Source organism: Cupressus sempervirens, chromosome 1 (genome assembly GCF_028749045.1).
Source record: "Cupressus sempervirens isolate cs-2001-9-10 chromosome 1, ASM2874904v1, whole genome shotgun sequence".
Taxonomy (NCBI): domain Eukaryota; kingdom Viridiplantae; phylum Streptophyta; class Pinopsida; order Cupressales; family Cupressaceae; genus Cupressus; species Cupressus sempervirens.
This window is the reverse complement of record NC_143118.1, coordinates 686994674-687016685: the sequence shown is the minus strand read 5'-3', so window position 1 is coordinate 687016685 and position 22012 is coordinate 686994674. Positions and strand designations below refer to the sequence as shown.

The 22012-nt window shown below is 34.3% G+C and overlaps 1 protein-coding gene and 1 long non-coding RNA gene across 3 annotated transcripts in view; both read left to right on the top strand.

Moving 5' to 3' along the window:
• Positions 1-14152, top strand: part of LOC149579802 (uncharacterized) — a 54402-nt gene extending 40250 nt beyond the window's left edge. The window contains exons 3-4 of the mRNA XM_089786933.1: positions 13096-13190; positions 13686-14152. Coding sequence (XP_089643059.1) covers positions 13096-13190; positions 13686-13880 — 290 coding nt within the window. The 3' untranslated portion in view covers positions 13881-14152. The remainder of the gene's footprint in view (positions 1-13095; positions 13191-13685) is intronic.
• A 1660-nt stretch (positions 14153-15812) lies between these two features.
• On the top strand, positions 15813-16843 carry LOC149579801 (uncharacterized). Of its 2 annotated transcripts, XR_016359719.1 has the most exons (3): positions 15813-15955; positions 16090-16381; positions 16703-16843. It is a non-coding gene; the product is annotated as an uncharacterized LOC149579801 (long non-coding RNA). The 2 variants fall into 2 exon arrangements; XR_016359718.1 differs by lacking the exon at positions 16703-16843 and having other exon boundaries at positions 16090-16585.
• Positions 16844-22012: the final 5169 nt, after the last annotated feature.

The window sequence follows — 22012 nt, the reverse complement described above, 5'->3', positions numbered from 1 at the left end:
TTACTAAATAAATAATGAAGTTATATAAAAACTAATACTAAAATATAAAACAAGGAAATAATAATTATTTAATCTATATTATTAATAAAATAATATTTAGTGTGATATTTTAAATAATTAAAAATAATAAAATTTCAATGAGTAAAGAAAGAAATAAAATTAAATACAAGAGACAATATTGTAGAAAGTATGTTAACTTTCCAAGTAGAACTTAATAATAAATAAAATAAACACAAATAAGTAACTAACTAAATAATATAACATAGAATAATATAAATTAACTAAATCTAATGGAAAATTAAGAGATGTTTAACAAATAGACATGACTCCTAAAAATTAAGATATAAAAGGGAGGAGTGTTTATTTTAGAGAGTAGAAAAAAGGAAGAGAAGAGGGGAGTTCAAAAAAGAAAAATAGAAGAGGAAAGTAATATGAAGAAAATAAGGAAGTGACTTTCTGAAAAGGTATCAATGATATTAAAAGGATGTGAACCTTTGAAAGGGTCATAATTATGAACAATTGTGACTCTTCAAAAAAATATTTTGATTATAATGTATTGGGACTTTTCCAAAGGATTTTAGTTATGAAGTGTTGTGACTTTTCGAAAGGATTGTAACTATGAAGTGTTCTGACTTTTCAAAGGATTTGTATTATGGAAGGTTGTGACTCTTGGAAAAGAAAAAATGAAAAAAAATATTTTTTCCTTTCCTTATAATAAGAAAATGAAGAATTTTGGAAAGTAAACATAGAGTTGAGATAATCTAGAAGGAATAATTCATTGAAGGGCTGACTAAGGATAGAGTTACATGGACCAAGAAAAGAAGGTAAGAAAGGTATGTTTATGGATTATATTTATTTAATTATGTTTATGACTTTATTTATATTAATGAATCTATTGAAGAGAAATGTAGTACATGTGTTAAGATAGTCTTGTAGGTCTTTGAAGGATAATGGCTAACTAATTGAGGATTGTTCTGAGGAACCCAAAGGGTCTTCCTAGAGGATTATGAAGCCCGACCTGAAAGGTAGTTTTAGGGAAGAAGGTCAAATAATCAAAGGCCGTTATTCATGAACGCAGGGGATCCTCCCAAAGGGTTAGAAAGCCAGATTAAGGGTTCCTCAAAGATGTGTAGAAATAGGAACATTCCTTGATATCAATCATTAGAATTGAATTTAATAGCCTATACTTCTCATAATTTCTATAGGTAAATTTGTCATAATACATTAATTTATTAGCAGAATTATAAGACTCGAAGCATGGGGGTAGCAAGGTATTAACACCTTGAATCGACCTCTATGGCCGAGAATTCTCCATGTTGCCAGAATATTCTAATGTTGTCAAACATATAAATAAATCGTTGGCCTTGGATAGAGGATGCCCGTCCAAGAAAAATCTTAAGGGGTGTGCTCTCGGGATGATGGCAAAGTAGCTATGAGCTATGAAACCCAATTTGGAGACGTCCTTAAGATTGGGATTAACTTAGAGGGTAGAATAATATAGTTAGTTATATTATTATTGTGATTCTAAAGTTTATTCTTGCAGGTATTATTTGTCTTTAACTAACCCTATTAGAGGGTACATTACAATCTGAATATTATCGATGGCCACTACTCTTTTCGGATCTATCCTTAACCCCTCCTTAGAGACAATGTGACCTAATAGTTTCCCTTCAGTAACTCCAAAATGAGATTTTTTAGGGTTTAAGGAAATTCCGAATTCAAGAGCTCTTGTGAAAATCTTCTCCAAATGTTCGCAATGATCTTTTACTCTTTTACAATAGGCAATGAGGTCATCCTGATAAACCACCATATTTAGATCAATCAGTCCATGAAAGGCGACATCCATTGCCCTTTGAAAAGTAGCTCCTGCATTTGTTAACCTGAAAGGCATCCTAGCATATACGTAAGTACCCCAAGGAGTTGAGAAAGCAGTCTTATAGTGTTCGGACTCTTTGACCTTAGCCTAATAATAGCTCAAAAATCCATCCATTATGGATAATAGTTCATTACCAATCACCTTTTGCAGTCATCCTTTAGAGAAGATATGTTCAAATTCTTGAAATCTATACACAATCGAATATTGCTATTCTTTTTTCTAACTAGCATTAGATTTGAAATCCATGTAGAGTGCCTAATAGGTTTAATGATTCCAGCATCTCTCAACTTAATTAGTTCATCCTTCATCTTTGGGGCTAGAGTGGGATTGATTGGGCATTGTCTTTGCCTAAAAGGTTTAGCATTAGGCTTTAATGGTATCTCATGTTGAAATAAGTCTTCCCTATAAGCTTTAAGTTCATCATAACTCCAAGCAAAAACATGTCTGTATTTCCTCAACAAAGAAATCAATTCAGCCCTAATCTTGGATGATAACTTCTTCCCTATATAAACATTTTTAGGAGAATTCTAACTTCCTAAGTTTATTTTCTCAATATTGTTTTGGATTTTAGTGGATTTGCTAGGTTTTGGACTTTCTCTTCCATTAAAGATTCTTTTTAAGACCACAAGACCCTTAAGTATTTTGTTTGTCTTTAATTGAACTAGTTCTTTTCCAAATAACATTTCCTTGTCATCCTCTTCTTCCACACCTTCGTTCCAATCAATGACTTGATTTTCATAAGCCTCCTCACAAGTTAAAAATCTAATGAGATCTCTGTCATCTTCAAAGATTTGCCAGTTTTGCACGTTATTTGGTATTGAAAGTCTATTTTTTATTTCTATTTAAATAACCTCATCAAATGGAAAATCAATTTGTTTGATAGCAAGGTTGGCCATTATATCAACCAAGTAATTATCTGACCTATCAATCTACTTTATAGAAAAAGCATCAAAAAACTCTTAACAAATCCCATACGTAGTTACGATATTCTTTCAATCTTGGCTTCCTAGCTGAAAAATTATGCCTAATTTGGAAAACAATCTAATTTGAGTCCCCTCAAACAGTGAGTAATTTAATCCCATAAATCTTAGCAATATCAAGACCAATAATCAAAGCCTCATATTCAACAATATTGTTAGTACACAAAATTTAATAGGAAGCAAAATTTAAAAATTTTACCTGATGGTGAAATAAATATAACACCGCCCCCATTTCCTTCCTTACTACAAGCACCATCAAAGAACATATGCCAAATGTTATCACAATCTTCTTTTGCATGCATTGAAATTGGGTTAATCACTTCAAAAGTAGATTTAGTTATACTTGGAAATTATCCAAGTTAGAATGACAAAAGCTGACTTCAGGATCCAGACAAGAATCTTCAACAACGTAATACAATTGGGGTTCCCTTTCAATTCTGATTTCCTTGCCTCCTACTGGTATGGTAGCATAGGATAAACCAATTGTACATGACCACCAACCAAGTTCGACCATTGTCTAGATAACAACATGCCGTAACTCGCTGAAATGTCAACTACAGTGATGTTAGATCTGTATGATATATGTGAGAACGCTGGAAAATGAAATTCAACATTTTTAATAATACCAACTATTGGGACAGATCTATTATCCATAGCATAGCACCTGCCATAAGGAGTATCTACTTTGAGACCGATTTCTTTCATTACATCAGTAGACATGATGTGAATTGCTGCACTAGAATCAATCATACAATTTTTTACCAATTTATTATTAATCAGTAGTGTTAAATAAAATGGGTCTACTTGATTTGAATTTTTATTTAATGTTGTCCATAGATACACAATAGGTGGTTCTTCATTATTTCTTGCATCATTTTCATTATTAATATCCTCTATGCTAGATAATATCTTCAAAGTTTCCTCCCTGTAATTAGGAAATTTCATCATTTCCATTAGAGGAACAATAATTTTCAATTGAGACAATGCATGATATCAAAATTATGACAGTTAAATATTTGCTTACCACTATTGTGCTTGACCAGCTGTTTGGTTAGTTTAGGAGACTAGTTACTTTCCTTTTGCTTAGCCTGAATTTGATTTCCATATTTTTTAGATGTTTCTACCTGTTGCTGATTTTTTGCAAATATACTAGTAGGATTACCTTGATCAGCAGTGTTATCTTTATTTCTTCGTTGATAGGTGTGTTTAGCATGCTCTATAGTTGCGATAGTATAAGCCTTCCTTTCCTCAGTTGTCAATTTCCGTAAAGTAGGTATATCTTCCTCATTTGAAAGCACCTACTGGATACAATGTTGATGATTCAATCTCTTGTAGTGATAATTAGAATTTTGGTCTTCCTCTGTAGAATCATCCTCATCTCTGCCCCATAATGGTTCTAATGATATGGCATTAACAACAGGTTGTTCTTCCCCAAAAGCAGATTGTGCAACAGTGCAATACTTAGGATTATGGGGGAGCCTACATACATCATACCATGGCCCATCATCAATAATGTTGATTTTCTTTAAAGGATTAGGGGTATCTTTGACATAATTCAATTTTTCTGGTTTTCCATCTTTCCATCTTTCTATTTTGTTTAGCCTTCATATCTTTGAGCATCTCCATAATCTCTTTTAATTCATCCTTCTTAGGGTTTTTAGGATTATATAATTTTGGATCATCCCGTTTGTTGATTCTATCTACTGCTTTCCTGTCATTCTTAATCATCATAGCAACTTTGAACGCTTGTGGCAGTGAAGAGGGTCTTTGAGGTCTTATCTCATAATGAGTTTTCCTATCGAATGTACTTCAGTTAATGATTGCACGAAAAGTTTCATGAACACATCCTCATGATCCTCCTCAAAATCTTTGATTATGTTTTTCAAATTAATCACATGACGCTCAACAGATTTTGTCCCATTTCTTGAAAATTTTGGAATAGCATTCCTTAAATCATTAGAGACTGGATTGGGAAATCCTCTTATCCCACCAAAATCAAGCTGTCTATATCCTTCGATTGTCATTGATTGCCTTATTGCTTGATTCCTAATCCCCTGATTTTGTATCATACAACCTTGATTATTTTGATTGCTACTATTTTGATTCATACCATAAGGTTGTCTGATATTCCCACTATTTTGTGGGACTCCTCTAGTGTGTTGTCCAGCATTCCAAGCCCGTTGATTATTGTTGAAGTGCTTGTCAAAATTGTTATTTTGATTCTTATCTTTTTTGTTCTCATATAGTGGATTAACATGGCTAGTGGTGTATTGCGATTCCACATTCTTTCTATGAGGTGGATTATACTTTGATGACGTATTTACTTCATTTCAAACTTGATCAGATCTTTCTTCTCTCCACCTATTTGGGTTCTCTTCATTGCAAGTTTTTCTAAGTGGAGAAACAATATCCTTTGATATCCCTACTTTTTCAAGGATATGATCTGGCTGCATTTTTAATGTTTTTGCTAATATTGCATTGCTGCCATTTGTTGTTTCAGCCATTTTCTTTATAATCATATCCCATTGCATTATCTGTTCATGCTCCTCGTCATCCTCAATTTGAGTTATCTCACAATCCGGCTCTTCATCCACCCTAGGAATATGGAAAAATGGATTATAGTTCTCTTCCTCTTTTTCAGGACTATTATGACATGAATTGTCCCTCCCAGTTTCCTTGTTGGTCCTCTCCTGAAAACTTCTGTCTTGTGTAATACATCTTTGATTTCTGATTCTTACCTTTCTTCTTTTTTGATTTTTTCTCAAAAGTTATTTGTTCAAGCCTTTTAGGTATGGGATTCACTGACCTTCTTCCCCACATACACCTCAAAAGTAGAGATTAATTCTTCAATAAGATATGTTAATGATACACAATAGAGTCGCCACTTTCTTTAGAAAAGAAAAGAAAATTGTCTAGGTGTTTTCCCAATAGAGTAAATGCCAATAATAACTTGAAAAGTTCTTTTCTGAAAATAAAAGTTTAGATTTAGTTGCTTTCCAAGTTTGTGCGAGATGGAATAAAAACTTCCTATTAAGCAAGAATTAGAACTTTGAACACAGTCAGAATTTTCAACTTTAGGAAGAACTTTATGTACTTTATGCTTAAATGCTGATAAAAAAACTGATTTACAAAATCTGAAAATTATAAAACAGCAAATGGTAAATGCTAAAATTAAATTGAATAACTTATTCACGATCTTGGCAAATACTTGAAAAACAAAATCTGAATCTTACCACAAAATCGTGTTTTAATGAGTCTCTACATTGGTCTGATGGAGTAAGTATGCAAAGCTTACTTGCAGTGTCCCTAGTAGAGTTGCCAATCTGTTGGTTCCCAAAACCGTATATTAGAATCCTTCAAGCCTTGCTTGCTCGATGCTGGGATATCTAATCGGTTGTGGCCAACTTGACAGGATCAATCAATTCGATCTAAATCCTCTGCGCTTTTGGCTCTGCAAAACCAAGGCCGGTGCGTGCGCCTAATCTTGGATAACAAACTTTGATCCAAGATGTTTATAGAAGATAGATTCAATGCACAAACAGTTTCTCAAAATGACAAAGATTAATGGTGAGTATTAATCTCCAAAAATATGATTACCTCAATAAATTTGTGAATGCTGAAATAAGATTAAAAATGAATTATTAAAACAAATAGATATCAAACCCTTAAAAGAAAAACATTAGAATATTGCCAGAATATAGATTGAGAATTATGAGCGAGTTAATGATCAGTGCTGAAATTTAAAAGGGCAATAGAGTCGAGATTATATGTTTTCACATACAACTCTATGATATTATTTATATTAAATCTATAAACAATTCAATTATCAAGATGCGTCAAATCACTTCGTAGTTATGCGTATTTGAACCAGTCTATAATGTTTTAACCCTTATAGAGACAAAATAGATAGAGATAAAGAAACAATTACAATATTTCACAATATTTGTATTTATCAGGTTTAAATAGCGATGAACAATTTGATCCACTTATCCTAATAACAAATTACTAATAGAAAATAAAGATTATCATAAAGGAAGAACAATATAGTGATTTAACTCTAAAGTGAATAAAAATTTTTACTGATTATATTGTAGAGAAATTCGTAATGAAGACACTCAAATGTTGATGCTCCACTCAACACAATTTTATTTCATACAATATCAAAATATATGCCCAATGGTTCGCTATCCAAGAGCTTAGTTCAACTTCAATCTTTCCAAGGAAGGAATTTTAATTACATATATGCTTCAAGAATTGAGAGAGTTTTTTGGAAAATATGAACAATGGTCTGTTTGATTTTACATGTCATATATTTATAGAGAATCAAAAAGTATCAGTTACCTTTCCAAACCTTGCACCTCTTCATTAAAACTAACTAGTTTTTAATATGGTTTTAACTATATCAAATCATAACCGGCGGTTTAAATACTCCTTCGATATATTTCTTCATCGGCATGTGTTTATATCCTTTGCATCTACCGTTTGAATACATATTTATCAATCCATGATGCGTGTTCAGTTTTCCCATGGTGCTTTGCAGAATCGAATGCGATCCTCTAGACAAATAAAAACTCCGTTCTCACGCATATTGCCTCCAAACCGGCATCCGAGATTTGTTTTCTCTATTGCTTTTCCATCACATCTGCTGGCTTTTTTTTCACGGGTTGAGCATCATCCGGGAGAATGTCCTCACTGCACATAATGAAGTATTTAGGAAAGTCTTCATCCTCCACGTACATAGTCCAGAACTGCAGAACACATGAAGCATCGTTAGATGTATATCATCAAACAATTACTAACGGCTTAGTGAAAGATGGGCACTTAAGTCTCCATGATCAAGAATACTGTATCAGGATTTCCCAGATTTCACTCGTACTTCATTCGGATACTTCCCTGTGTCAGACTGGACCAATATGTTGTTGTTGTAGGTGGTTGTAATTCCTTTATCAGATATGATCATCATAACAATCTTCTACAGTTAGTTGCTTAATATCAGATATGTACAGGATGGTGCTGTATGATACTTTGACTTATTCATAGTCACAACGTGATATTTTCTACTGTGACAAATCTGGAAAACATAATCCTTTACATCCTTATAAATACGAATGATGAAATACTGAGGTATATACATGCTGCCCAAGTATTTGCTTCTGGTGATATCACTAAATGTTATATTTCAACCCTTTTCCATCAATCCTTATCATGAAAGGATGCGGGAGAGATATTTGGTGTTCTTCATGTGCTTACTCTGATCATCAAACTTCTGTATATCTGCATAGCATGACTCACAGTAGTCACTTAGTTATATCTGCCAGCAGCAAGTGTATTGCAGATAGGAGTGCCTAATTTCCATTGTTTCTGGTACATTGGATTTCGAACATGGCCAACAACATTGTGGTACACTACTTTTTGAAAAATACTGCAGAATGTTTTAAACCCTGTCATGATCAGTTCGATGATTGCTAGCTTTTGTTTTCAAATGAACACCTTCAGCATACTGACATTTCATGTTCTCTATCTTATTTATGCTATTAATGTTGCATTCAAATTTCAAATCTTGCACAAATGGAACCGAGAATTTCAGGCTTCATCAAGTCGTTAGCTATGTTGATTGGCAAGCTCTAGGAGAGAGTTTGTAGGGGATTAGTTCCATCCAGATCTTGAAGATACATGTCCTTAGCATGGAACGAAAGTCATATATACTACAAAAAGCGTTGAGAAAGTCCAAGAAGAATTTGTAAAAGCATATATATTGTTTGTAGTTTCTAAACCATCCAAGTCTTGCAGAGACAGCCCAAGAACCATTGAGTTCCTAGGGCCTCCCTATCAGTTTGTCACAAGAAATTCATTCTATGAGAGTCCGATACGCTCAACCTTATATATTTTTCCTGCTGACAAACATCACCTTATTGCTGTGTGATTCTTCTGGAGGTGATGATAAAAGTTGGGCCACCCTTTGATAGTTTAATACGAAAACAAATTCTGACTACATTCATTCTTTGTTTATTAGAAGAAATAATGAATGGCAGCTGTTTAAAAGTACATATATTACTCAACTGGATTGCATTCCCTGTATTTTTCTAATACTACAAATCACATACACGGGTCTGTAATAAATCTTCTTCACTGGTGGATCTAAATACTTAATGATATCAACAGGTTGAGTCAACAGAAATAAATAATTAGACTGAAACTCAAAGACGCTGCTTTAAGACATAGCTAACATCTTTGAAGCTTCCTATGCCACTGTGAAGATTGAGATTGTTGCCGCAAGACCACAAATTGCCAAACCAAGAGGTATGAATGCCAATCTTGTTTGTCTGCAGAGCAAATAAATTGCTCAACAAACTCCAGTTTCAGTCTTTGTTTATTAGAAGAAATAATGGATGGCAGCCGTTTGAAAGTACATATATTACTCAACTGGATTGCATTCCCTGTATTTTCCTAATACTACAAATCACATACACGGGTCTGTAATAAATCTTCTTCACCGGTGGATCTATATACTTAATGATATCAACAGGTTGAGTCAACAGAAATAAATAATTAGACTGAAACTCGAAGACGCTGCTTTAAGACATTGCTAGAAGCTTCCCATGCCACTGTGAAGATTGAGATTGTTACCGCAAGACCATAAATTGCCGAAGCAAGAGGTATGAATGCCAATCTTGTTTGTCTCCAGAGCAAATAAATTGGTCAACAAACTTCAGTTTCAACGATATCCAAAAGATGCGATTCCCAGCAACAAGAACTATCCATCCAGATATGGCATCCATACTCTCTTCTTGAACCTTTCAACAAAACTTCAAAACTATGAAATTTGTCTTGCCTGACAAGACTGACAGATGTGTACAAACTTCATGCTCAATCTGTGATCCTGAAATAACCATTGAAAACCACATTAAGCAAGGAGCATCATTCATCATGATGGTTAATCTTTTGCGAGATGTTCAGGATCTTGACATCAATGATCCTGACATCAATGAATGACCAAAGGGTAACGGGGATTCCCTCTTCGGTTTGGATGGAATAGTGATTCTTCTACTCCTCAGAAACACCATTTGAGGGGAATCAACTACTGATTAGTTTGGTCATAAAAGAAAATGCACGGTGCATTGATAGATTATAGATGCTCATAGCTGATCCTTGTTTTTGCATTAATTAGTTTATGCAGCCATCTGTTTTTTGTTGTTTTGTACCAAAAGGCATTTTCATGTTAGAATTATTGCAATTAGAACTGATTTCTAACATGACATGCATGTGGGTGATTTCAGTAATTTTTGATCTTAACTTTATGAGTAATACAACGTTAGGGTGTTTTGCATTGCATTAATTGTATGTGTAAAATCTATGTCATTGAATTCACAGTTCAATCAATCCAATCAAATACCATGGACAATTTGAGTATTGTGAAAATTATTGGATTTTATAGATAACATCTTTTAAGTTTTACAACAGTTTGATAATTTTTAGTACTCTAGAGATGCCATCTATACATGTTTGCATAGAATCAATTCCTCTATTTCCTAATAGTAAAATGTTGTCTAACCAACTCTCTATTTGTATGTAGTGAAAACTGTTCTCTTTTGAAGATGCTAATAAATTGCTTGCAGTTTCTTAACATTGGTCTAATCAAACTATACACACAAACCATTAAACCCTTTCAAAATTTCAATGAAGTCACCATTTTCTGAGAACAGAAACATAACAATTAGTAATAGTTCTGTAAAATAAATCCATTGAGAAATAAGGGCATACATTTTATGATCAATTACTAATAGTCGTCACACCATGAAGAGGATCATGTGCCTATGATTGTCTTTCAAATGTGTTTGCTCTATTGAATGATCCTTCTGCTGGCTTTATTGCATTGTTACAGAATTTATGTTTTGCACTTAGAGCTGCATGAAATCATTATGGATACATCTACATATGATATAATGAGTTGTTTTTGCAATTTCAGATTCTTTCAATCTTCTTATGCACTTTTTAGTATTTACCATTTGGTCTTATTTAGGTGTACATTCTATCTTTTGTAACTAATTACCAGTCTGAAATGGTTGCTAACTTTTTTTGCGTTGATAAAAGAGTTACTGTATTTTCAAGTTTTTTTTTCTATTTGAATGTCTAATAACTTATCTCAATTTGCCTAAAGCATTCTTATTTTTTATTCATTTTGTTGGGGTACATCTCATGTTTTGTATCCTATTCTACATTCAGAAGCTTGGAACAGTTAATAATTTTGATAACTGTATATTTGAAGGGAATGGGTTTCAGAACACAGTTTTTGAATTTTGATTTTGCAAAAGTTCTTGTTTCTCTTGGTGTCAAGACAACTAAACAAAAATCTAAATTCTGCTTTATGTTGTGCTCCATGGGGATGTTCCCCATGGTGGTATCCCATTCCTGCATCAGGAGCAAATTTTGGAAGTACCCTGCCAGTTGACACTATTTTTTGGCATATGATTCACTGAACCAACATTAGATGCTACATCAAGTCCAAAGTTATGAAACTCAGTTGCTAAAGAATATGCACATTTGCAACAAAACTGAGTCACTTGATGTTACTTTTTAATGCAATACTGTTCAGCATTGGTATATAAATATGGATACTGGTATAAACTTTTTTTAACAACCGTCCCCTAAAATAATTCACAAAAGTAGCCTTGTACTGGAAACATGTCCTGCAATCCCCTGTCATCTCCATCCGTGAAACTCAGCGGTACATAGATTTTAATATATATTTGTTGTTTCTATCAGCAATTCTAGGTCAACTATGAAGGTGCAGACATATTATGTGCACAACAGTTGTACCAATACTACCTGCACAACCTCATTTGTGAACTATTTAATACAGACATGGATTAGATAATTGACATAGCATTGGAAAACAGAAAAATGTCCACATTAAAGCAATCTTTTATTTATTTATCATTGTACACTTTCAAAATGCACAACCACAACATTGCTCTTCCAACATATACTGAAATTAAAAGTTTAGTTGAACTAATGTGGATATAACTTACTCAAAATCTACAATTTTCTTAATCTCAACATATGGTTTTTCGTAGTCATTCATTATCCTCCTACTAACAGGGATATTTTGCATCATCTCGTTCTACAGCCCTTGGCTCCCCATTGTTTTCAAGATGACCAGGGATTGGCTTTTCACCTCCAAAGGATTATCAAAATGATTAAAGTAGAAAATATCTAATAAATGGAAGGATTGCTTCCATTGTAGTATAAGGACTGTTAACTGCAGTTGTGCTTGTGATTATGTCCTTTGTAATGAGAAAGCATGATCAGAAGTCAGCTACATGAAAGAAAAACATGGGCAAGGGAACTCCTCATCACAAATGGAGGCTTTTCCAGGAGATTTATTATCAAAAGATCACTAATTCATTCTTTGTTGCATATATCATATATGCATTGTTCAGCGCTAAAATAACAGAGTGGTATTGTGTTCAAGAGTGGAGATGGTCAGTAGTAATCTGATCTCTTTATGGAGTTCAATTTTTCTTTGAAATTAAATTTTGTGATTTGTTTCTCAATTTATGTCACGATCATTATTTCTTGCATTGCCTAGAATTATGATCCTTTTCATGAATGTCTTTGCACTTGTATCCTACATTTAAGGCTTTTACAATCCTAACAGTCTATGCAATATTTGTGTTTTGTCTGGCTAGAGCTGTTAGGATCTTAAACAGTTAATGCCAATGAAACTATCCATTCCATTGTTGAAATCAGTCCTTACATGGTATTCATTTTAATTTTTAATAGAAAGCACAATTAGTCTAACCAATATTGAATCATCTTCCATCTTAAGCATATTACATTTTCTTCACAAATCTCTTATGTATAGGATTACCGGAGCTATTTTCACACAGATAGATGAAAAAAGATTGAATGCGTTTTTGTTAACAAAATTTATACAATCTTTACATTTTTTTTGTCATTCCGTACCTTATTGCATTTTGAAATTTAAGACATGGTTGCGATAGGACATACAAACTCTGTCATAACCTCAAGCTTTGTGTGCATTTTTCCAATGTCGGGCACATTTTTCAACAAAGCAGTCCTGCTAGCATTTGGCTGGAACTTCACAGCACTACAGACTTGTTTTGTTTAGAATGGCGGTGTTTAATTTATTGGGTTTTCTGTATTGGCTTAGTGTTTGTTGTTTTATTAGTTCCTTTTAAAAACTTGATTCCTGATCCTTGCTATGTTTCTTTTCAGAGAAGGAAAGGCACCTGGCACGAAATCTAATTTACAGACCTGAGATTCCTGATTGGGTACATCTTGTGGGGAACCATCTTGGTGCTCGTGTTCAGGTAGGAGGCTAATAAGTTTTTTTTTTCTTTTCTTTTAATATATAATGTTTTCTTTATGTTACTTGGATGTATTTCTGGATTTTTATCAGATGTCCCGGGAAGTTTTAGGGATAGGGGATCTCTAGAGGATATTGTCCCTATAAATTCTGCATATCGACAATGAAATTTGATAGTAAATTCTTCAGAAAATTTGACTCCGATTCTCAAAATAACTCAAATTCGGCATAAGAATTTTTCCAATTCTTGTCTTGTAGGGTTCTATAATGTGTAAATACATACTTAATGCATGTTTTCATATGAATATTTAAATTTTTTCTTATTCCCTATTTCTATTGTGTCTTTTTTATATGAATTCTGGTGGTTGTCCCCATTTTGATTTAAATATGGAGCCTGATAATTTTTATATTGATAGATCTTTTCGTCATACACAATGTCAATTGTTATTATTGAGATTAAAAGCTTGCTGACCCATTGTTAATATTTGTTTTTCCACAGAAGTGGCCTGAAATTGAAGACCATCTTGAGTTGCTCCCAGAGGAAGATCTGGCTGTTGTATTCCCTAAGAAAACCTTACATATGGAGGAGCAATATGTTGACCATGACGAACTATTCTGTGATGAGTACCTTGAAAAAATAAGTAGTCCAAGGCTAGCTGTTATTGGGGAATGTGTGTGGGAAACTGTAATGTAGTTCCCAGCTAGTTTTTGGGACATTTCATTAACTGAAGGCAGGTTAAATGATATGGCTGCACTGTTGTAGGCTTGAAACACAATCAATATGCTATTAGACCATGATATATAACTAGCTATTACACTGATGACTGTTTTTGTAATGTGAAATTTGTGTGCGGATTGGTGAGGAAGTTATACTATGTACATCTTTGAAATGTTGAGAATTTTATAACCAGTTTCATTCAAATGGCTACTTTAAAATAGAAAGTGCAAGTTATATATTTGATTTAATTGTGTGATTATTGATATAAATATAGATGACATTAATAAAACAGAATTGTGGTGTTTCAACTTTTTAACTAAATTTTATGTACTAGTTAGGTAAATTGGGCACAATAATCACGTGTGTATCTTCATTGTTTTGATGAACCATTGTTTTGAATAATAAGCATACACTGTACATTTAAATAGTAAAAGAAAAATGCATTTTTTACATGGGATTCAAAAATTCAGTCAATAAACAAGAAGGAAAAATTACCCAAACTTAATTTTTGCTTCTGATTTTTCTGTGAGGAGGGTAGCTACTCATGTCACAAAATTATTGTTTTTGATTTTTCTGTGAAGAGATTTCTGATTTATTGAGCAACATTATGAATAACACCAGGGCCAAGGTGTATGAGCACAGCTGAAAGCTTGGATTCTGCTTCTTCTGGTTTGTTTATTTGTACAAACAATAGAAGTTGCATTTATTTCAAATTTGACTTCTTGCCTCTATTTAAATGAGGTTCTATATGTAGAATAAGAGGCTAGAATAAATGCCTGCAATATCTCAACTTCATATAGTGAGATAATTCATCTCGGGCAACAGATTGCAGTGAGCAGGTAACAACATAAATGAGTAACGAAATTTAATGGCCTTGAATTTCTTGGAGTTCCCAACCTTTTCAAGCTCATCAGCTTCAAAATTCATCTTTGCAACACCTAAACTTGCAAATATGGCCATTTTTATGACTTTAAGTTTCTGTAAGGGATGGCCAATATGATTAAATGTACATATGCATCTCGAAGCACATGTATGAAATCACAAGAGAACATAATGTTATAATGATTTAGAATAACTGGGGGGGGGAGGGGGGTGAATTAGTTATCCTCAGGTCCAGATGTACCAATTCAACTTTCACACGCTTTGAGTAATTCAAAATTTCAATTGTGTTGGCCTCAAATTCAAATCTTTCTCAAACTGTAGCTTTTGCTGTCACTCGGCAATCACTGTGTTCTTTTGCTTTGTCATCACTATGTAGCTCGGCATACACTATACTGTCTCACTCGGCATCAATTGGCTTACTCGGCCATTACTATGCTCGGTTGCTACTAACATTTCTTCATACATTTATTTGGCAATAACTATAACTCGGCTTGAACCAATTTGTTCGGCTTCTACTTAAGTTACTTAATCTTCTGCTTTAGCTCCTTCCTTGACCAACCAATGCTGATACTTGGTCAAGCTTATCCTTTTGACTTGTTCCAACTCTAAACTTCATCTAACTGTCTTCTTCACTTCATGTAATGTTTGAACAACACATTATCTTGTCAAGGACTAACTTATCAAGTGCCCATTGTATCTCCATGATACTCAACTTACCATCACTCATCATCACTCACTAGCTCACCTTGCTATCTCTTTTTCCCAAATCCTCTTTATCAATCAAATGATATGTCACCCTACACTGTTAGTAAATGTCTTTCCAGTAGGTTTAACATTCCATCTTACCATTAGGTTTGACATCAATGACAACATAACAATTGCTCCAATTGTAGTTTGCAACACATAAAATGAATAAAAACCAAATTCAAGACAAGAGAACACCATTTTTTTTACTATAACAGCACAGTAATTGGCCGATAGGCTTCTACAGCTGCCAGTAAACAGTTTTCAGACTGCCATAAAGAGTTTTGCAATAATGTGTTTGCCTCCATTAAGACTCATGCCAAACTTACTATAAATACTTCTCAGTGGCTGCAATGATGGCGAGGGGGCACAGCATAGGTGAAATTATTACCTCCACCCGCAAATTGAGTCTTCAACCTTCAATGGTAAAACAAAATTTCAGTTTGTGTCTGTAACATGCTGGCTCACATTGTGTGGTTTTGCATTGTGATGAATAAAAAACGTATAAAATTTCACTTAAATGGAAGAGCTCATATATAACATCTGTCAAATTGAACAGGGATCATAATCAGCCTGTCACCGTATGTATGCAGTTTTCAGCTGTTTGACTAGACAGTTGGAGCCAGGACAAATTCAGCCATCTTTTATTTCTTACAGAAGAAACATATTTTCAGATGCTATAGCAGAACTTTTGGATCCCAGGGTTCTACTAAAGTTTTGGTGTTTTTGATGCTTGATTCCTCCTTGTTTAGATGAGCGTTTTTTCAGGATAAAGCATGGATTTTAGGGTGACACACTGCATTCCTTCGCCAGGTTTGCCAGTTTTATGGATGAAAAGGGGGAATCTGAAGGTCAGTATTTTGCTTTCATGAGGGACTCTCTATATCATTCTAATAATTTACTTTGTTGTATGGAGCTTTTCTTTAAGGTTTGATCACTGAAATAGCTGGTCTTTTTCTCATCATTTATTACATTAATATGAGAAGCTGCGTACATATAAGCTATGTAACACCTTGTAATCAATACAGCCCATTTTAATGTATATTTTTAAATTTCGATTGGCAGTGATTAAAAGGCAACGAGTTTCATTTGTCTTTGCCATAAATACTAGGTGAAATTTGTGTTATCTTGAAAATATAGTCAATAGATAATGATAGAAAATGACGCCACAGGGCACATGCTCCCCAGGATTTAAGTGATCATCTTATTTGAAATGATGCTGCAGGGCACATGTTTCCCAGGATTTGAGGGATCATTTATTTTGCTTTTTGGGATAGCATGTCTTAAATTTAATGTTATATTGCTGCTTAAGCAAGAACTTTCTTGAATGTTTTTGGAGAAGTTAAAATCTAACAGCAGTGGAACAAATGTTTCTGGCCAGCTTGAAATGAATTCTATTTCAGATTGTTTTGCTTTTCCCAGCCAATGGTTTTGGGTGAATGCTCACCAGTTATTGTATCTGGGTCACAGTAATAATGATTTTGTTACTAAATAGAGTTCTGCAGGGTATAGATGAGTTTTCTAGGAAATATTTTTTTGTTCTCCCAAAATTGTAATGTTACCTAAACATGTGCTGGAAATGAGGATACTATGTCTAAAATTTAAATGAGTGATTATTCATTTGATGTTTCGGCACACACATGGGAATCTCAATCCATTTTGGTAAATTATTATTAACATAGCAAATATAAGAGAGGGGTGGGAAAGATGCAATTTTACAGCCACCAAAAGAGGATAGTACTTTTTGTGCTTACAGTAAAAATTGATAGTTATGCTTGGAGTGTAAATGTGCATTTTGTAGACATGAAAATTGTAATCATTAATGCTAATTTTTTTTATGGGAGTCAATGTGGATTGAAGAGGGCCATCTTCAAACAATTGGACTATGGAGGACAAAAAATATTTTGGGAATCTTATTCACACTGTATTTTTCATTTCAACTTCAATCATGTTCAATTAGTGTATGATCGTTTTTTGGAAACTTTTTATCATTGGCATTCTGATTCCCAAGATGTTTTATGTCTGTATTTTAGATTGCATATGTCTGGCAATTTTTGGGAATCTTCTTCACACTTTATTTTTCATTTCAACTTCAATCATGTTCAATTAGTGTATGATCGTTTTTTGGAAACTTTTTATCATTGGCATTCTGATTCCCAAGATGTTTTATGTCTGTATTTTAGACTGCATATGTCTGGCAAATTTTTTGGAAATTTCTTTACAATTATGTTTGTCATAATTTGTACTTCTGAAAGCTTGGGAACATGTCTTATGACTTTATTGAAATATTTTGAAATCCTTAACATTTGAATATTGCAATTTAAGTCATAAGTATATACAGCCTTAGACTTTAGATTATGATTGTACAATATATTGAGGCGAGTAAAGTGTAAGTGTAAGGAAAAATGGGATTTGTGAATGATTTTGTAACATTTGCACCAATTTTAGGCTTTAGATCACATGGAGTGAATCCAAGTGCAAACAGAAATGTTGAATGGGCATTATTGATAAGTTAATGGTATCAAACCAGTGTAAACGAATTGCCAGTATTGCCAAGTAAGCGGACACAGATTCTGATGCTGTAATCAACATGTAGATTCTTGTTTCTGACAAGGTTTACGGTATCAAACTATCCTACCTATATTGGCAGTAGTAGCAACACTAGTCATTATTGATTCTAGTGAAGTAATCACACAACTAAATTCATTTTTTTGCCGAGTATAACCTGGTAAGGCACAAACCAGTCACAAAAAAGTTTAGCAGCTAAGCATGGATTCTGGTCACAAAAGGTTCAAATGAAATGAAAAGAATTACACATTAAAAATTTTATCGCCCTAAAAACACCATTTAATATTAAACTGATAAAGAGTTTGCCGCATTGTTTTCACATCTTTTCAACCATGTATGGATACTCTATTACATTCCTTCCATTGTCAAATTTCCAAAAAGAGAAGATTATTACTGCAATACAAGTCCCTCAAACGAAACACTCCAGGCTAGTTTGTCCTGTCAAAATGACAAGTCTATACAACAAACTGATTTTGGTCCTATCAATTCAACCTAGAAATTGGCCTATTGCACTTTGAACATAACGCCAACCTGGTTTTATGACAAGGGGCCTCAAGCATCACCTTCATGCCATATCAACGTGCTACAAACTAAATACCAATGTCTTGACAAAAGACAGACAGGAACATCATTCTTGAAATAGGGAAGACACCAAAGATAGGGGAATCACTGGTGGGCATGTAGAGAGGCAAAGGGAATGGAGATATTTAATCAGAAACCATCTAATGCACCAGCAGTCACCTTCCAGGCCTTATAATCTGATACAGTCCCCAACATGAGAGATCCCAGAAAAAGATCAGTCCGACTGTGAGGCTAGAGTAAAAACAACAGAAACAAGAAGTATTCAGAGAGAACCGAGCGAGATCAGCATTCATTAGTCAGATGTCAAAGTACGTAGGTTCAGCAATAGGTCTTCTTACATGCCAGGAGACCTTAGATCCAATAAAAAGATATATTTCCTTAACTACCTATCACTACTTGCCTCCAGAGATCCATCAATTACAATATATAGCCATCACGACATGCAGGTTGGTCTCAAGATCCCAAACATTCCCCAAGAAAAGGAAACATATTACATGAAATATGTCTGAACCCAAATCACAAGGAATGAAGAGCATAAGACATTTGAAGGATTTAGGTCCTCACATGATCCCAAAACATCGCTGAATATGCCGCCGAAGATTCCCTGTCGTAGATTTCCATCACAAGATAACAATCTAGCAACAGTCATGAAACTGGCAAGAACATGCTCCCTGAGAGAGAATGAATCACAACTTGAGCAACAATGAACCAAAAGAGCTGTAAACCTAGGAAAAAAAATTTAGACTAGGTTCAGATCCTACTCCGATCAATGCAAGTACTAGCTCAATCAAATGAAGGATCATGAAAACAATCAACAGACTGGAAAACTTGTAAACTGAACACAAAATATTTTGGTTGATGCAAGATTTCCCAACAATCTAAGATGCTCCTGCATCATCTTTCTTTTTTATATAACATTTCGACCTGCTTTCTTCTCTTCTTATTCAGATTTAAACTCCTTTTATTACTTACCGACTCTTGATCATGAGCTAAATATTAATCTCCTTAATAGGAGTACCTTTCTTTTGAGGACCTCATATCCTCAGCAAGGAGAGAAATAGCAGCTGGGAGGAAAAAGGAATCCTACACCATTTATTCCTTCCAGTGGTTTGAAATAAGCTTAATCACCCATTAACTGCCACGTAGCAACTGCATTTCAAGTTTTTTGCTTGATAAATGAAGTTGAGTCTACCTTATCAAAACTTGGTTGTATGCTGTCTTATATATTTCTTAGCAACCATGAGTCCATGAACCTTTATTAATCACTTCAATAAGTAGCTTCAAACCACCTTCTTAATCACCTCAATAAGTAGCATGAAATCAACTTCCACAGATTTTCCATCCAGTCTAAATAGCCCTTAAGATTCCTTTGCCAAATGCCAGACCTTATATGCCATTTTTTTGTTGCTTTCCAAATCAACAGCCAGAAATTAAAAGAAGTTGGCCCTTGTTATCTGTGAAGTAACAACCATTATTGGCATCCCTTGGTTTGCCTATAGCTGCCCTATCAAAATTTAGAATGATGAACTCTGTTTGCACAGGGTGCTATACTGTAGAGCATAGTTGGAACAATTGCTGAGTAATCGGTGAGTTTCTGACACTTACCGAGTTTTTGAGCTTGGAGCTCAGCAAGTTTTTCACTGAAAAACTCGCAGAAAGGATTTACTTGGCAGGAGGCAAAATTACCGATTGCCCACCGAGTAATCGGCGAGTTTTTTTTAAAAACTCATGGAACAGCAGAAAACACATGTTGGCCCTGCAATATAGGGCAAAAAAAATGATTTTTTGCAATGCCAGCTGCATTTGTGCGTTCTAGAGACTTGTTTCTTTTGTGTTCTCTTTAATTAACTTATTAGATGCATCTTCTCATTAAATTTGGCAAAAAATGTATTTTTAACTAAATTGCAGAGATTTTTTTAGATTCCTGAGTCTTCCCGAGTTTTTTAAAAAAATGGCCTAGTTTTTCCCTATTAAACTTTTGGGCGGCTTGGTGAGTTGTTGCCGAGTCCGAGTTTTCCAACTATGCTGTAGAGTGTAGATAGTTTTTTTTTGAAATTATTATATTCCTTATCGTATTTTGATGCCACTCCAGTCTGCTCCAAGTTTTGCACCCTAGCCTTGCTTTCCTCATTAGTAAATGAATAGATAAAAATTTAAGGATTTGAGATTAATGGACTCTGGGTAAGAAACGAGTGAAACAGATGTTTCTTGAAGTGGTTGCCCGTCCATGGTAGAAGAAAATGTCTCCACCCATTGCCACTTTTGGTTGCAATGGGTGGAGACATTTCTTATTGCAGGCTTTATCTTCTAGAAATTCCTTCCCTTGAAGAAAATTCCAACACACCGAGGGTTTGCCTGTTGGCCAATATTGAAAATTTGACCGAGCACAGGCTCCAGAGACTCCTGGAATCATGCCATGCTGTTGAGAATTTGGTGCTTCTAAGTTGTCAAGGGTTAATTCATTTGCAAATTCAAGCTCCCCATCTGAGCTGTGTGATTTTGGCAGGTTCTTCTTCTCTAGAGTCCCTGACAGCAGACTGTCCACAAGTACTCCTCCTCAGAAAAAGTAAAGTTTTAAAGTTGCATGCATTGCAGATAAATTCTTATAGATTGATTGAGCTCTATATAAAGGATTCAAACCAATTAGCTAAACTACCGCCAAAATTATGTGTGCTTAAAAAGAGGTTTGGGTCTGTTGAAGGACAGACAGTTATATCATTTTCAGATGTGGAATTGTTGAGAAAATAATCCCGAGAAGACCTGGAATTTTTTCTGGAGGTTAAACTTGTGGGCATCTTTCCAGCCCTTGAAGAACTTAATTCATCCCCACGCATGATGGCAGATAATTTTCTTCTTATTACATTTTGATATGCTAACTTTTGGTAAAAAATGTTATGGCTTTACGTGTCAATCTGCCACATCAGGTCACTGCAATGGAAAGGGGAAATGAGTTGCCGAAGGAGAAAATAAGAGAATTAATATTTCCAAAATTGAGAAGTGTGCCTATGGATCTTGCATATCTTGAAAGAGAAGCATTTGCCATGGATTTTTCATATTATTGAAAAAGATAATGAAGTGGCCGGGTTTGATTTCTTCATCAGGAATTCTCCTTTATGGAAAAATCGGACACTAAATCTGTATTACTGCCCTGAAGATTTGAAAAATCAATTACTAGGCTTGAAAAGAGGATCCGTGGAAATAAAATTATTGATTGAGCACAAGACTAAAAGGGAATGCTCAATTGTCAGCGAAGGTCTTGATAGATTTGGGTATTTCTGGAATGAGAATGAAGTGGAAGGTTCTGAGGATGAGAATGACGTGGAAGGTTCAGA